Consider the following 16,070-nt stretch of genomic DNA (forward strand, 5'->3'; position numbering starts at 1 on the left):
CTGCAGCTCACTGCACTGCTGGGCCACCTGCTCCTCCATCTGCTGACGCACCTGAGAGGACACACACACACACACTAGTATGCCAATCAGACACACACACGGCCCACATCCATGTGCGTTGCGTGTGTGTGTGTGTGCGTGCGGGCGTGTGTGCGTGTGTGGGGCCCAGTCCACAGCACCGGTTACCATCTTCTCTCTCTCCAGGTCGGTTCTGTAGCGGTCCTGCAGGTCCATCTGGGTCCTCTTCCTTCTCTGCTCCTCCATGGCTGCCTTGGCCGCCGCCTCCTCCAGCTTCTACCAGAACCAGAACCAGACCAGAGACACTGTCAGCTCCTACACTCTCAAGTAGAGGCTGCTTTAGAGAATCAGAGTCCGAATGGCTTTTAGGATATCTTACTGTACACAAGTACACAAGAGTCAAACTCTATGGCTTTGGTTCCTCAACATTGGGGAGGGGTCGTCTCGGGGGACGTCCTTCTCCGTTCAACAAGGAGGCTTTGAAAAGGAACTTGTTGGTCGGACTGATTTAAGGAGCCTTTTGGTCCCAAGGAGAAGAAATAGGCCACAGACAGAACTGGCTACTGCTAGTATGCAGTGAGACATGTTGGTAGCACAGAACAGAGGACAATTAGACAGGAAATCAGACCCTGTGTGTCTTTGAATACGTACGGTACTGGTCTTCTTGTTTGTAATGTTTTATAAGAATAACAGTAGTAGACATCAGTAAGTCATGTTTTCTCCCTTACTTTACAACAGAGCACAGAAACAAGACAAGCATTAACCCATCCCTCAAAGATAAGGGCAATGACAGCTGATCTGATTAGAATCTAAGAAAAACTGGATATTCGAGGTAAACAAGACTGTGCTGGCTAAAAAGAAGAAGGGGGAAAAAAAGAAGAAGAAAAAAAAAGAACTCATCCAGCTGTGGCAAAGGGGAACTAGCGACTCTGAGACTGATCTGAATAACCACCAGAGACCTGGCCTTCACAGTTGTCGTCGTCCCCCCCCACACACAGTCTGTCACAGGTGTCCTGGAGACACTCACCCTGCATGTGGTTCTCCATTTCATCAGAATCAGAATTCTATTCTAAGTATATTTGCACATACAGGAAATTGACTGGTGAGGTTGGTGCATAGGAAATGTTTATATATATATATATATATATATATATATATATATATATGGCAATGGCAAAAAGAGCAATAGAACAGTAATTATGTAGGCTGTAAATCAGAATAAATGGAAAAGTAATATAAATATAATATATTATGTCAAAAAACACTTCATACTTCTATTCATATGAGCGAAAAAGCTAACAGAAGAGTCAGTTCTACATCTAGGAGATAAAACAAGGCGGGAGGGAAAGAGAGAGAGAGAGAGAGAGAGAACGACGGAGGGGGAAAGAGAGCGAGAGAGAGAGAGAGAGAGACAGAGAGAGAGAGAGACAGAGAGAGAGAGAGACAGAGAGAGAGAGAGAGAGAGAGAGAGAGAGAGAGACAGAGAGAGAGAGACAGAGAGAGAGAGAGACAGAGAGAGAGACAGAGAGAGAGAGAGAGACAGAGAGAGAGAGAGAGAGAGAGAGAGAGAGAAGGACGGAGGGGAGTTTTCCAGAGGGCAGGAAAGGGAGGGTGGGTAAGCTCTGACCTTTTAGTCCATCCACTATAATTGTATACATGTATAGAGAACCACATCACACACACACACACACACACACAGGCTATTGTCCTTAACCGTTACACCCCCTTCACGGGCGCACTGGACATTTCCAGCATGAGCTTGTCACTAATATGAGAGTTAAGTGGAGAATTTGACTATAAGACTAGAGCAGACACAGAGGAATGTCATAGGTCAAGAGCAGCCTACCTGTACAGGGACAGTGTCATTTAGCACCCATTTCAATCTGTCACAACTAGTAGCAGCCATAGCAACTTTCCCCAAAAATATATCACTGCTAGTTCACAAGGAGTGTGTGGTTTTGTCAAAGCCCAGGATGAGAGGGTGGGGGGGGGAGGTGAGTGTATGTGGCAGGTCTGTGTGAAATGCTTAGGGACACAGCTGTCTGGGGACAGGATCTGGAGCTGGAGGCCCGGGTGTTTTAACGGTTAGAATGTGGATCATCTGGGAGTGCAAGGACAAACAGGAGGAACAGGCTAGGGGGGCGAATGGGTTATTGGAAATGGACACACACACACACACACACACACACACACACCTTTCCAGAATACAATGAACAATCCTAGGGTTCATTTTAAAGGGACCACACTTCTCTATGGAGGTGATGTGGACTGAATACGTGTCCCTAAGTGGAAATGGATTCTCATTCCACAGCTGACAAACAGGGGACAATAAAGCTGAGTCAATTCAGAGTTTGTGTGAAAAGGCGCGAGGTGACAGTTTGGTTTAAAAAACACGGATGAAGCTTTTAAGACACGTACTGTTATGGTTCCTTAAGGTTTGTTAAGGTTCGTGGCAGCGCCCGGACTGACTGTCTGTGTGAGTGAAACGCAGTGAGAAGCATGAAGCGGCCGCTGGTTTACCTTCCTCATGGACTCCAGCTGGCTCTGCTTGGTCTCGTTGGCGGTCTGGAGGTGTCTCATCCGCTGCTCCACCTCCTCCTGCTCCTGCTGCTGTTTCAGCCTGAGCTCCCTGCGCCGCAGACGGGCCTCGCGGTGGGGGGCGGGCAGTCCCAACCTCAGTAGCTGGATGCATGTCTGGATGGCTGGATGGAGGGAGAGGGGAGGGGAGGGTGATGGTGGAGGGGAGGGGAGGGTGATGGTGGAGGGGAGGGGAGGGTGATGGTGGAGGGGTGGGGAGGGTGATGGTGGAGAGGAGGGGAGGGGAGGGGAGGGAAAGGGATGGGGAGGAGAAGGCAGGGGAAGGGAGGAGAGGACGGGTGGAGCGAAAGGGGAGGAGAGGGGAGGGAGGGCAGGAGTAGGGAGGGAGGGAGGGAGGGGGGAAGGGGAGTAGAGGAGAGGAGATGAGAGTGGAGGGAAAGGAAGGAAAGGGGCGGGGGAGCAGAGGGGAGGAGAGGAGAGTGGAGGGAAAGGGAGGGGGGAGGGAGTCAATGGTCTGATTACGGCCTGGTTGCTTTATCTGCTGGTGCCTACCCCCACCACACCCTGATAAACACACAGCTGTGTGACTGAGAGATGTCTGAGAGGGAGCGATGGAAATAGAACTCCTGTTGTGGTTCAGATTACAGCAGAGTGTGTTGGTTTACGGGTGACTGGTCTCACTACCTTGGATCCATTCTTGTTTCCTCTTCTTGTCCGACACGCTGATCTCGTAGCTTTTGTCGGTGCACTTGACTATGAAGAGGCATTTCTTTCCCTCCTTGTCTGGTAGAGACTGTAGAGAGTGTAGAACGTTGTATAATGTCACACACACACACACACACACACACACACACATAGACACACGCACACACAGACACACACACACACACACACACACACATAGACACACGCACACAGACACACACACGCAGACGCACACACGCAGATGCACACACACGCACACACATACATACACACACACACACACACGCATGCACGCACACACACACACACTTCCTTGGGTCGACCCCATTAACAATGCCAAAGGAAACTGGTGAACAAAGGTGAGCTCCACACACATTCCACTACACACACTACTCAGTTTGTATACAGGGTACATTATATCTGAGAAGAGTGGCCAGGGGGGAACCTAATGTTGTGTGAAGTCACTCATACTCAAATGACCACGGAACAAGTTTTAATACAGAAGTATGTGAACAATCGACAGTAGAGTACATGATGTATGGTGATATGTGGCCACTGATATGGTATTACCTCCACACAGCAGCTGCGATCCAGTGTAATGTCGCCCTTCTTGTCAGCGAGATCCTCGCCCACATAATAAGACATGGAGTTTGGCCGGAGCACGAACCAGCGCTCCTGCCAATTCTTCCTTTTGTGGCCCTTCTTCATCATGTACCCCTTGACGACAGAAAGATTTGTATTAGTATCCCCATCGACATCCATTCCATTTGGATTTGTTGTTGGCAATCGACGTACCGAGGGAATTCGGTTGTTAAGTCTGACGTCAAATGTGACGTTTAGCAATTTCCGGGTCCAAACCAGAAATTCCCCGCACCAGAGTACCAGTGTACTACAGCGGTAGAATGACAGTTCAATCGTTTTTTAGACTCAGATCTATTCATACAACAAGACAAAAACACTTTCCTGTTTTCCCCATATTGTCAGGGTCTTTGAGCCTCGGAAAAGCGCTATACAAATATAATGAATTATTATTATTACTGAGGCATTTCGAAGAGAGCGCCTCAGCCAACTTTGGACCCGGAAACACATCACGACTTAACAACCGAATAACCCCCAACATAAACCCGTCTTGTATGTGTTCTGTCACTGAGGAACCCGTCTGACCTGGTTGAGCACATCCAGTATGAGCTCCTGGAACACCTCGTTGATGGCCATGGACAACGTCTGGCGGTTCATGCCCTTGCTGAAGTGACCCATGCCCACCACCTCCACCAGCTCCCAGGCTGTCAGACAGCTCTTCTTCCTGCTCAGCTGAACCTTGTAGTCCTCAAACTTCTCCACGTTCCAGCTGCCCCCCATGGCCTCCATGAGCTTCCGCAGGAAGTACTCGATCTGAGGAGAGAGGGAGGAGAGTCACCGGCCAAACAATTGGTTTTCCTTTTTGATATATCACTCTCTGGGAAATCCTCTATTTTGTTGTAAACTCCTGTGTTTACTGATCTTCATTGTTTTGAACGTCACATTCTTATTGTTGTATCGTATGTGATTGTATCTATTGTACATTGTCCATTAAGGCCATGTGTAAACTTTTAAATATTCGGCATCTTCACATTAATTGCATGCAGAAGACTGGTGGGGATCGAACCAGCGACCTTCCGATTGCTAGCCAGCCTCTATAACCTCTAGGCTACCGTCGCCCCCAAAGCGATGCATCGGTCTGTGTTCACGGTGAACGAGGTGGATGATGTCTCTCACCTCCTCGGTGACGATGACCAGCGGGTACCTGTCCTCAGACAGGAAGTTAAAGATGCACCAGACTTTGAAGGCGTCGTCGTTGGAGATGAGGAGATGCTTCATGCTGATGTTCTTCCTGTAACACAGGGTCCAGCACAGGTTGTTGAACTCCACAAGGTCAAAGTTATCCCGAACCTGCAATCACAGTAACATTACCATATTTAGACATACTGAGTACTTAGTTTGTTAGTTATAACTGTATTTTCCCTGGGGGGGGGGGGACTTCTTGTAGGTAGGTTACAAATGTAAGTGTAGCACTGATCCACACCACCTAGGAGCATTACACTGCAGAGAAGACAATAATAAACAAATACAACAGGAGACTACAGTTGGCTGTTTATTGGGCGGTTCAGGAGTTATGGGATGGTATATCTTTTGTGTGACTCTGGCCTGTGTGTACTTCTAAACCTCCAGATCCAGGCCTTCCTAGATAACACTGATACTAATCTAATAATCTAATAATAATAATAATAATAATAATAATAATAATAATAATAATAATAATAATAATAATAATAATAACATATTATGCAGGTATGGCTAAGACAACACTGTGATATGCAGGTATGGCTAAGTGAGATACCAATCAGAATCACTTAACAGCAGTCATTGAAACGAATCCTTTGTAATCTCTGAGGGCAACTTGTTTACAAATGGTAAGTAGGAGGATAACGTTTGCCTGCTTTCTCATGCCTCAGCCCACAGGACGTGAAGTACAAACAGAATGTTCCTCGTCTCTTCATTCCAATTCAAGTCAGATTCCGGGAGAGAAAGGCAGGGAAAATAGCCTCCAAGTACAAAAAGTGCTGAACTCAAGCCGTTTACTAATTGACATCAGTGTTGGTTTTATTGCCATGGAAACTGTTGGTGAGTGTGTACTGTACAATAGTATAGATGTGGGCTGTAGCTGATGGTCTGCCAAGGAGGGAACCCAGGACAACAATCCTATTGAAGTCAGAGAGGGGGGGAGACCAACACAGCCACTGCACTTGTTGCTTAATCACTAGTGTTTACCAAGTCACAGTACCCATTACCAAGGACCACTGATTTGAATCTTAATAAGGACATGTGCAATTATGTACAAATCAAATGTGCAATTAATTATACACAAATTGTATATACAAATCATTTATATATATTTATGTTGATGTATATATGTATGGATGTATATCCAAAACATACCAATCATATGCTCTCCTCCTTCAAAACATTACGACAAACTCATCTCCTCAGACAGGCCTTCCTGTAGTCTTCGTAGTTGTTCATAGTGTTTTTAGTTTTTAGTTTTTATGTGCTATGCATTTTGAAAATGTTTAACAAGAAAAAGCAGGTTATTTTGTGTGGTGGGGTGGGGTGGGGTGGGGGGTTCAGTGACAGTCGCTTTGATATGTTGCTTTGATGCTGAGATGAAAGAGGTGCAGGTGCAGGTGCTCAGCTCACCTTGTCCAGTATGAATCTGTTCAGGTAAGGCATGTACCCCTGGGTGGACACTGGCCCATCATCATCATCCTTGAAGTGCTCCTCCAAGGCCACGGGGTCGTGGGGGATCTTCATCACCGTACACAGACTGTGAGACAGCACCTGGAGAGGGTCACAGTCAGGTCCACAATCACTGTGGTCACATGATCTCTGGGATGTTCAGCCCAAGCCCATGGCCTCAGATCACACTGGCATGCATGAGAGGCCCTCTGTTTCCGTTGGTTCAAGCATCACTGCCCCGTAGTCACTTTACTTCTTGTTCCTGTTTTTAGTAATGCTTGGGCAGTCATGCTTAAACTATACACATATAAATAGGCCTGTAAAAAAGTGACCACAGGACCAAAAATAAGCAGGTCAAAGAAAGTCAATTTAAGGTGTTTATTGGGCCTTGTCACCACCCAGTACTCAGTTCTTCCACAAATGAACTAAAGACAAATAGAATGTTAACGGTAGAATATATCTGGAATATCACGTCATGCCAGGAAGTCACAGAAATCTATTTGGAGATATGAACCCCTCAGAAAAAGTTTGGAAACGTTATTTCAGTCGATTCTTCCTCCCCTTTAATAATACCAATTGGTATTGTATGTTATATTGTTGGAAAGCCTGATTGGTCACCTTTACAATGAGGTACAACTTGTAAGCATCATACATTCATGGAATGAGTAACACAGCTAAACGTGTGGGTAGCGGGCTAGCGGCCCAAACATTTTTGCCAAAATCCCCTGCAATATTCTTCTGTTGGTATTCACTCTCGTTTTGAGCTTCAAGTGCTGGCAGGTGTATGTCAGTCACAGGTGGCACCTGAATGGCACCTAATTGACAGGAATGATATTCTGGGGCCAGTGGCGATCCCATATCTCCAGAATCTGGGACCTAACTCCATCCTCCATGATGACAACGCTCGCCCCCACAGAGCCAGGATCATCACAGAGCACCTCCAGTATTTGGGAGTGGAGAGGGTGGAATGGCCTGCCGTGAGTCCAGACCTCAACCCAATTGAACACTTGTGGGATCAGCTTGGGCGTGCTGTACGTGCCAGAGTGACCAACGCAACCATGTTGGCTGACTTGTGGCAAATCCTAGTTGAGGAATGGGATGCCGTCCCACAGCAGTGTGTGACCAGGCTGGTGACCAGCATGAGGAGGAGGTGCCAAGCTGTTGTGACTGCGTATGGATATTACACACACTACTGAGGTCCCTGACAATGTAAAATTAATAAAGTGTAAAAATGGCCAATAGGTGTTGTTTTTTCCTTATTACTGTGGGAGAGTGGAATCATCCAATCCACCAAGCAACTTAAAACGAGAGTGAATACCAACAGAAGAATATAGGGGATTTTGGCAAATATTTTTGGGCCGCTACCCACACGTTTAGCTGTGTTGCTCATTCCACGAATGCATGATCCTTACAAGTTGTACCTCGTTGTAAAGGTGACTAATCAGGCTTTCCAACGATATAAAATACAATACCAATTGGTATTTATATTAAGCGTTTCCGAACTTTTTTTGAGGGGTTTATATTGGGAGGAAGTAAATGTGATTCTTATGAAGACTATAGATGATTTATTTACTTTACACAAATGTACTTTGCTTCGGAGAAAAGCCTCTGCTACACACTGTGTGTGTGTGTGTGTGTGTGTGTGTGTGTGTGTGTGTGTGTGTGTGTGTGTGTGTGTGTGTGTGTGTGTGTGTGCGTGTGAGTGTGTGTGTGTGTGTGTGTGTGTGTGTGTGTGTGTGTGTGTGTGTGTGTGTGTGTGTGTGTGTGTGTGTGTGTGCGCGTGTGTGCGTGTGTGTGTGCGCGTGTGTGTGCCTAAAACTTGGAGAGAGACCACATGTTTATCAGGGCCTTGCATAAGGACCAGCATACGGACAGCCCATAGCATAGACCCAGACAGGAACTCCCCTCCTCCCCTCCCTCACCACTACCCCTTTTACAAGTGGAAATCTTCAACATCTGGTTGCCCAAGGTACACAATAATGTGTACGGCACTGTTATCATTGTAAGAATATTCATGTCAGAATGTTTGTGAATCAGGAAAAATCTTTTGGGAATGAATTAAACAAAACTGAAACAATTAAATGACCTTTTATATCCCTGTTTCCGTGGTAATATGTATAGACACACATGAGTAAGGGAAGATATTTCTAAGTCTCCATCTCCTATTATTTTGCTGTGGTGCTGACTCGTCCCGAACTTGTCAACAAACCTCCTCATAGCAAGAAGGAAGATTGTGTTATCCAAAGATAAGAGATCAAAGGTTTGGTCAACTCGAACTTCTAATGTCTCAAAAACATCGTTGTCTCCCAGTAAACCACTTTACATCACAGTGTATCCAACTTGGGAAAGTCTACCTGGTAAGTCTACTAAATCATCTTCAGTTTTGGGATGTGTTATTATGATTATTTTCTGAATCAAGTAGATCGTGGAATGGAAACCCTAGGGGTTTGTAGCTGATCACAACTTTTTCAAGTGTCATGAGTGAGCATCATAGCCTGCAATAGAACAATATGCGGGTTGAAGAGGATCCCATACAAAAAAATACGATCGTTCATATTCACTGATTTGATATAAACACTGTACAAAGTCTGAAGCCTACCTTTAACTGAGACTTGGATACTTTCCCAGTTTGGTCCACGTCCAAGGCTGTGAATGCGTGCCATATAGATTTCAGAAGCTCGTCCCTAAGAAGCCCCATGTTGGACGCAGCACAGCGCCGACGTCCTCTTGGTAAATGCGCCTTCAGGCACAGCGGTTCCGCTCGAGAGACAGTCACATGGCCAGCGACAGTGAGTGTCGCAGCATAAAAACACGCTTAGCAGCACATAGCGACGCTGTCAAACTTCTTGTGCTTTCATCAGCATCCGTTCTGACTGTTGCTTAACTGATATCTGATCTCGTCCTGTGTCCGTTACTTGTTACGTCGTCTTTATTTTGAGACGTTTCCAACTCGCACTGGTCATCGCTCTCCCTAACTCTCTTGATCACTTATTCCTTTATTCAATACAATTATAATGTAGTAATCATCCACACACACACATTCGAGGAGAGGAATCAACCCCAAAAGTCATAAAGAGTGAATTTATTGAAAGTCGAACAGGTAACATGAGACCAAAAGCTGTCAAAATATTTACATGCATAATAGACATCCTTGAAATGGTGTATTCACAAAACATGAACAATCGGAGAATATGATGAGTCATTAATGCTACAGTAATGTTTACAGATTCAATAGCCTGAAATACTGACTTCTGCCATAAAACAATTGGTCAATTACTCCATCCATCATATTCAAAACAAAAAAACACAAAAAAGGGGGCATGTCAACATTCCATGATTCACCTCCACCAACCATGTCACGATTGTATGGATCATCATGAAGTATGACCATGAGTACACCACAACAACCGGTGTACAGAAACGACGGTACATAATGAAAACATGTAATAGGTTGAAAATGTTCGCCAGCTGCAACAGCTCTAACGGGAGAGATTGATCACTGGAACTATTTTTTTTTTTTTTTTAAACATGTCAATGACTGTAATTAACAATTTCACAGAACTCCACTCCAGTTAAAGACAAACCACATATATAGCAGCAGCAGCAGGTTGTACGAGGCGAGGACAGCCCTCAACTTCAAAGTGCTTGTATCAATCCTTTCAATGGTCCAGTTTCTCTACCTGACATCAGGTATGACATCACAGGATGTAAGGTGCACAATTCTATCACTATCCCAAACCATCTTACTTCAGAGACAAGATTCTAGCACCGCTTCTCCACTTCAAATACAAAAACCCACAACGGTTTTCTTTCTTTTCTTTTCTTCATACCAATCACCAGAACATTCCAAGTGCTCGGAAAGGTAACAGTCACTTCACTTTATGTTGTGAATGACGAGCGTTTGGTCAGTTTGTCGTTAAAACTCCTTCCAAAGTACCAAAGAGTATCAAAGAACTATTATAGTCTAGTTTGTGTGCTCCGTCAGGGTTGTCCATATCTGCCCGACCACAGCCGTCCCAGTCTAGAACAATGTCCAGGGCTAACCCTGTTCTAGGGGTGGGGTGGTGTTGGGTCTGGGTAACTGCTCAGTAGATGGTCAAGCTGACGGAACGGTTCATCTTCTTGCCGATGAGCCTGGAGCTCCTGGTGGATTGGAGGGTGGAACGTGTGAGGACCTTGTCTGTGTGGAGCACCTTCTCTTCTGCTGCTGCTTTGGCCTGCTGGGCCTTCTTCAGCTCCCTGGAAGAACCAGGAAAAACAAACACAGTGAGGTCAAAACACAGCCTCTCACAATCACAATAATAATAATAATAACTTTATTTGTATAGCACTTTTCCTGCAAACGTTGCAGCTCAGTGATTTAATCATTATATAATAAGATTATTATATCTTAATTTAATTATTTAGTCATTTAAAGGCAATATTAAAAGGATGGGTTTTTATAATCTTAATTTAATTATTTAGTCACTTAAAGGCAATATTAAAAAGATGGGTTTTTAGTCTTGACATTTTTGCTGAGGTTGCATCCCTAATGTAAACTGGCAGTGCAATCACAAACCACGAATTAAGCTATACACCAAACTGACTACTTGATTAAAAAGGGGGGAGGATACGTACTTCTGCAGAAGTGCGTTTTTGAACTTCTCTGCGTTGAGCTCTACCCGCAGCTGGTCTGCGCTCATGAGGGAGGCGGTGAGGAGGACCGGGTGCTTGGTGAGGGCCTTGGCTGACGGACGCCTCTCCGGGTCAGGGTGGATCATCAGCTGTAGCAGGAAGAGGAAGGAAACTGTTGACGTCATTGGAATTACGACACACTACATATCAATAATAGAAACTATTTAGCTGACGCTTTGATCCAAAGTGAGTGTATATATTTCGCAGTATATGTGGTCGCAGCAGGAATCAAAACCACAACCTAAGCATTGTTAGTGCCACACTCTACCCACTGAGCCAAAGAGGACCATCATTAAATGTCGTCAAATATAAATTAATACTACTAGAGGTTACTGGGGTGGTTGTGGGGGTACGCCTCCCCCTAAACCTTTTTAGCACCAAGGCCATCTTTTGGAAGTGGTTGTCAATGGACGTAAAAAGAGAATCTTAACCTAAAAATATTTTTTGGGGGAAACAGGTCACAACTCTTCTCATTCAAAGTGTTCTCGTACCTTCAGTAAACTGAGGAACTCCTGTGAGAGCACTTGAGGTATCGTGGGTAGTTTTCCTTGTCTAATGTCGTGCCACCTCTCGCCATTGGTCGGAAGCGGCTGTGCCCCGGAGGCATTGATCACAGTCAGGGCCAGGGCAAAGATGTCCGCTCTCCTGAGGTTCCGGTACTCCTGAAAAACAGGACAATTAAAGGTTATACTCCAATAGCATGTCACAGGAAAAACCGATTAGTTGGGAGTGACGTGTGGTAAAAAAGTGCATGAGGGGAGAAAGAGGAGGGGAGAGACAGAGAGCGCCAATTTACCTCTTGCAAGACTTCATTTGCCAGGTACCTGCTGTCTCCTTCTTCAACTTGGGGGTTGTCCACTCGGGTCACGTGACCGAGATCCCCTGTGAGAAAAAAAAAAAGACCAAAACAAACCGTTAGAAAATGGGCTCCCTTGCCCCGCGGTGGTGTAAGCACTGGCCACTAGTGCATGCTGCCCACCGGGGCCGGGGTTCGTATCCCGGCTCGCCAGACCCGGATATGGCCAGGGCACACACGGGGAACGGCATATTGGGCGGCCGCTCCCGAGGGGGGTATAGGAGTAGTTCCGGACAAGGATCCGTCACGCAACAGCGCCCCCGTCTGGTGCTGGAATAACGGTGCTGGGCTCGAGGAGGGATAATTGGATGCTAGGTTGGGTTCAATTGGCTACCAAATTGGGTGAAAAAAGGGATAAAATCATAAAATAAAAATAAAAAAAATAAAAATAAATGTGGGCTCCCTGTACGGTCAGGTACATTCGGTCATTAACATCTTCCACGTGAATGAAGCTGATGAACAGGGGCCGGATTCACCAAAGTGTTCTTAAGATAATTCTTAAGACAATTCTTAAGAAAAAAGATAAGATGTTCCTAAGAATGTTCTTAAACGCTATTCACCATTTTTTTCCTAAGAATTGTCCTATGTCTTAAGAACTTCTTAGTTTTCTCACTTAAGTTCTTAGATTTTGAACTGTGATTTTTACACCTGTGTGTCTCTCTCTCTCTCTCTCTCTTTTGAACTTATGAAGAACTTCCATCTAAAATGTGAATATAAAATAAATAATAGTAAGGACATTGTTTCAGTTACTTGGCCTACTTAAATAACATGTTCATAATGATTAATTAAGTAGTATACATCAAATACAACAACTGCCTCCTTGATTTACTTTCTGAGTACATTGCGGTGTAATCTAGGAATAGGCCTACATGTGACACAGGCTGAAAGGCCCATTTCAGTTATATCTCAAACATACAAACATGTGATAGACATTCACACATTCACACAAAACATTCACACAAAAGTACTCTGACCAACTTGAATTAACAATATGTGTTAACACATTGTCTAGGGCTAAACTAAATATTAATAAAATCAAATAAATGCAATACAAAATTGTTCAAGTAAGACTTACCTTTCACTTTAGCTGCTTTAAGACAGGTGAGAGCTTCTCTTAAAGTTAAGAAGACATTTGAGAAGAAATCTAAGAACTTTGTTTTGGAGAATCTCATTTGTTCTTAAGTTCTATCTTAGGAAAAATCTTAAGAAGAAAGTTAAGAAAAAACTAAAGTTAAGATAAGATTTTCTTCGGGAATACCAAATCTTCTTAAGTTTTGTCTTAAGAACAAATGTTGTTCTTAAGAACAAATTTGTTCTTAAAAACGCTTGGTGAATCCGGCCCCAGGACTTTACCGATTTTGTAAACTACATTCGTATTCGGTCCTTCGTCCTCATCCAACTCATCCACACACACCGTCGTTCTTCTAGACAGGAAGATGTTGCCTGGTGGGAAGAAAAAGCAAAGGAACATGGTTTGTTATAGGAAAATACTGTTGAAGGGACATTGGACACTAAGAACGATTGCTTTCCGTCCGTCCAGATGGCTGCAGCCGTGGTTACTTACTGGGCTTGATGTCCATGTGGACCAGGGAGGTGGAGTGGATGTACCTCAGGCCCCGGGCCACCTGGAGGAGGAGGTCCTTGAGCTCCAGCTCGGAGAAGAAGCGCATGGTTCTGGAGCTCTCCGCGACCACGTCTGCCAGTGTGCCGCCGTTACAGTACTCGTTCTGGATCAGCATGTGGTCGTCCTCCGACCAGGCGGAGTAGTAGCGTACCACATGGGGGTGCTGTCCCAGGACGGCGTGGGCGTAGACCTCCCGCAGGGCGTTCTGCCTGAAGGAAACGCAACGTTAGCATCCGTTAAACATGACTTCTCGTTTCCATAAGGGATTGACAATGAATGGTCATTCCGATATCAACACGGTTGTCTTACTCGTCCACAGATCCGGCCAGGGGTCTCTTGGAGCGCTTGATGGCGTAGATGCAGCCGTCGAGTCTTTTCACACATTTGAAAACAGCGCCAAACTCCCCAGACCCGATCTTCTCCAACTCGTGAAACTCTGTAGTATATCTGGACATCATGTTGCTATCCAGAAGAGTCATTTTCTGCATGGAAAAGACAATAAATTAGCAGGCATACTAATTTAATAAATTCCATTATTTCAGCGAGTGGAAAATAACTGATTACAAAATATACCTTTGATGGGGGAATAATATCCTCGTCAAACTCCGCATCACTTGCTTCCATTTCCTCTCCACAGGAGCTGTAGAGACAAAGCAAGAGAGACCAGATGTGTTATATCTTATATCCAACACCAGGGGGCAGAAGTAATCCCAGAGAAGACAAGTGCACATGGTAGGAATGTGACCATGTGGCTCTGGGTGGCTGCCAGCTTCTGGCTTCTTTTCATGAAACTGAGTCAACTGATTTAACGAACCTCCCAAGGGCTTGACTGAATAAGCTAGTGTCAATAGGAAAATATTTACATACATATTTCTATCCATCAAGCAGAACTATGAAAAGCTTTCTAGTTTAGTGGCCTACATTATATGGATTTTCTTATCATAAAGCAAGTCGTGTTCTGGCAGTATTAAGGAAATATGATCTATTTCACAATACTTCCAAAACATCTGGCAATACTTCAGAGGGTAACCATATGTTCCACCCTATGTTCCAGGAAGACACATGTTTTAGGGATTGCCCACCACCACCACCACCCAGAAAACGGTCATCAATCAGAAAGGTGTCTTACTCATTCCAGTGTGATCGCTTGCGGTTGTTCCTCTGTAAGTTGGCTGTCTGGATCAGTAGTGAGTCAGGGGTAAAGGGGTTGATGTTGATCATAGGCGTCTGCCTACTTCTGCCGTCTGTTCGGGGTCTCCCAGTTGAGTCCACATTCATGAGGCAGCCTGCTCTGCGTACTGTGGACCCTGTAGCCGGCCCCCTGGCTCTAGACAACAGACTCTGGAAGAGAAAACGTCAATTGTGAGATGTGTTAACAACATGTAGGGGTAATTCTAGTAGTGCTACTTGTCTTGAGAAAATAAGGTCACAATGAGATCAACGGCTGCATTCGAATACGATTCATCTCCCCCGTGTGAACAACCACCAGTTGGAAGACAGAACCGAAGTACTTTTCTGTTTCTTCACAAAATTGCCATCTCGGATCAGCAAGAGGAGCGCTAGAGAGGCAACACGTTCATTCTAAATCAACATTCTACTTGAAATAAACATCGAACTATCATCACCAGTGACAGCAACGTGATCAGGATGTTGTTGTAGCTGACCCACCTTGGGCGTGTGCGGGACATCAAACAGCCGCAGCTTTCTGAAGGTTTTATGGGGCGGCGTGTCGGGGCAGTCCGGGATGGGAGAGCTGTCTCCGTCCTCCCGACTGTAGGAAGACTCAGGAGACGAACTGTTGTAGTAAGGACGTGCTCCTTTCCTCGGAGAAGGAGATCCCTTCATGTCAGTTTCGAGTGACTTTAGGGGAGAAAGACATCCGAATCCCTCCTCGTCCCAGAGCTCCACGTCCTCGGCCAGTGGACTCTTCGTGGTGCTGTTGCAGACGTCCTCGTTCGGCTTGGAAGTCGGTCTGAGTGACTGTGACGGAGAGTCCAGTTCAACCAGACCCGGTTCCGTTTCGGTGCTGTTGTTGGCCTCGTCCTCTCCGTCGCTCGGGGAGAAGTCCAGCCTCTGGCGAATAGGTCCCATCTTGGCCGGCGACGCGCTGACGAACAGTCGGCAGCTGAAACTCATATTCGCTGTAGCTCGGCAGCTAACTTTAGCTAAGCTATCGCTTCAGTAGCACGGCGGCGGTACTGGAACTTTTGAATTGTGAAAAGCTGTGTCGAGATGAGCTAGATTAACGTACGATCCCTGTGCCCGTGGCACACGCAACACTGTTATTGTAAGAAATCCGTTCGAAATGCAGAATGTCGTGTCTAATCCAGTCTTAAAGCAGGACGCTAACTAGCTCCACAGCTAGCCACACACGCTGCTCGC

The 16,070-nt window shown here is 45.4% G+C and overlaps 2 protein-coding genes across 2 annotated transcripts in view; both read right to left on the reverse strand.

Moving 5' to 3' along the window:
- Positions 1–9,232, reverse strand: part of swap70a (switching B cell complex subunit SWAP70a) — a gene marked incomplete at both ends in the record, with an annotated part of 11,571 nt that extends 2,339 nt beyond the window's left edge. Inside the window, 9 exons of the mRNA XM_080541247.1 lie at positions 1–51; positions 187–294; positions 2,539–2,720; positions 3,241–3,349; positions 3,832–3,978; positions 4,426–4,653; positions 5,017–5,190; positions 6,496–6,636; positions 9,134–9,232. The exon at positions 1–51 is cut by the window's left edge and continues 116 nt beyond it. Of these exons, the coding sequence (XP_080397373.1) occupies positions 1–51; positions 187–294; positions 2,539–2,720; positions 3,241–3,349; positions 3,832–3,978; positions 4,426–4,653; positions 5,017–5,190; positions 6,496–6,636; positions 9,134–9,232 (1,239 nt within the window). The remainder of the gene's footprint in view (positions 52–186; positions 295–2,538; positions 2,721–3,240; positions 3,350–3,831; positions 3,979–4,425; positions 4,654–5,016; positions 5,191–6,495; positions 6,637–9,133) is intronic.
- A 1,387-nt stretch (positions 9,233–10,619) lies between these two features.
- Positions 10,620–16,004, reverse strand: LOC308166913 (wee1-like protein kinase 1-A; the record flags this gene model as incomplete). The annotated part of the gene is made up of 10 exons (XM_080541238.1): positions 15,357–16,004; positions 14,818–15,029; positions 14,262–14,328; positions 13,998–14,170; positions 13,629–13,897; positions 13,418–13,507; positions 12,005–12,090; positions 11,700–11,870; positions 11,152–11,297; positions 10,620–10,773 (listed from the first exon to the last, which is right to left on the reverse strand). The coding sequence occupies exons 1-10, from the start codon at positions 15,822–15,824 to the stop codon at positions 10,620–10,622; spliced, it is 1,836 nt and encodes a 611-aa protein (XP_080397364.1). The 5' UTR covers positions 15,825–16,004.
- Between the last annotated feature and the right edge of the window lie 66 nt (positions 16,005–16,070).

Source organism: Nansenia antarctica (assembly GCF_963989245.1).
Source record: "Nansenia antarctica genome assembly, chromosome: 1".
In the NCBI taxonomy this organism is placed as follows: domain Eukaryota; kingdom Metazoa; phylum Chordata; class Actinopteri; order Argentiniformes; family Microstomatidae; genus Nansenia; species Nansenia antarctica.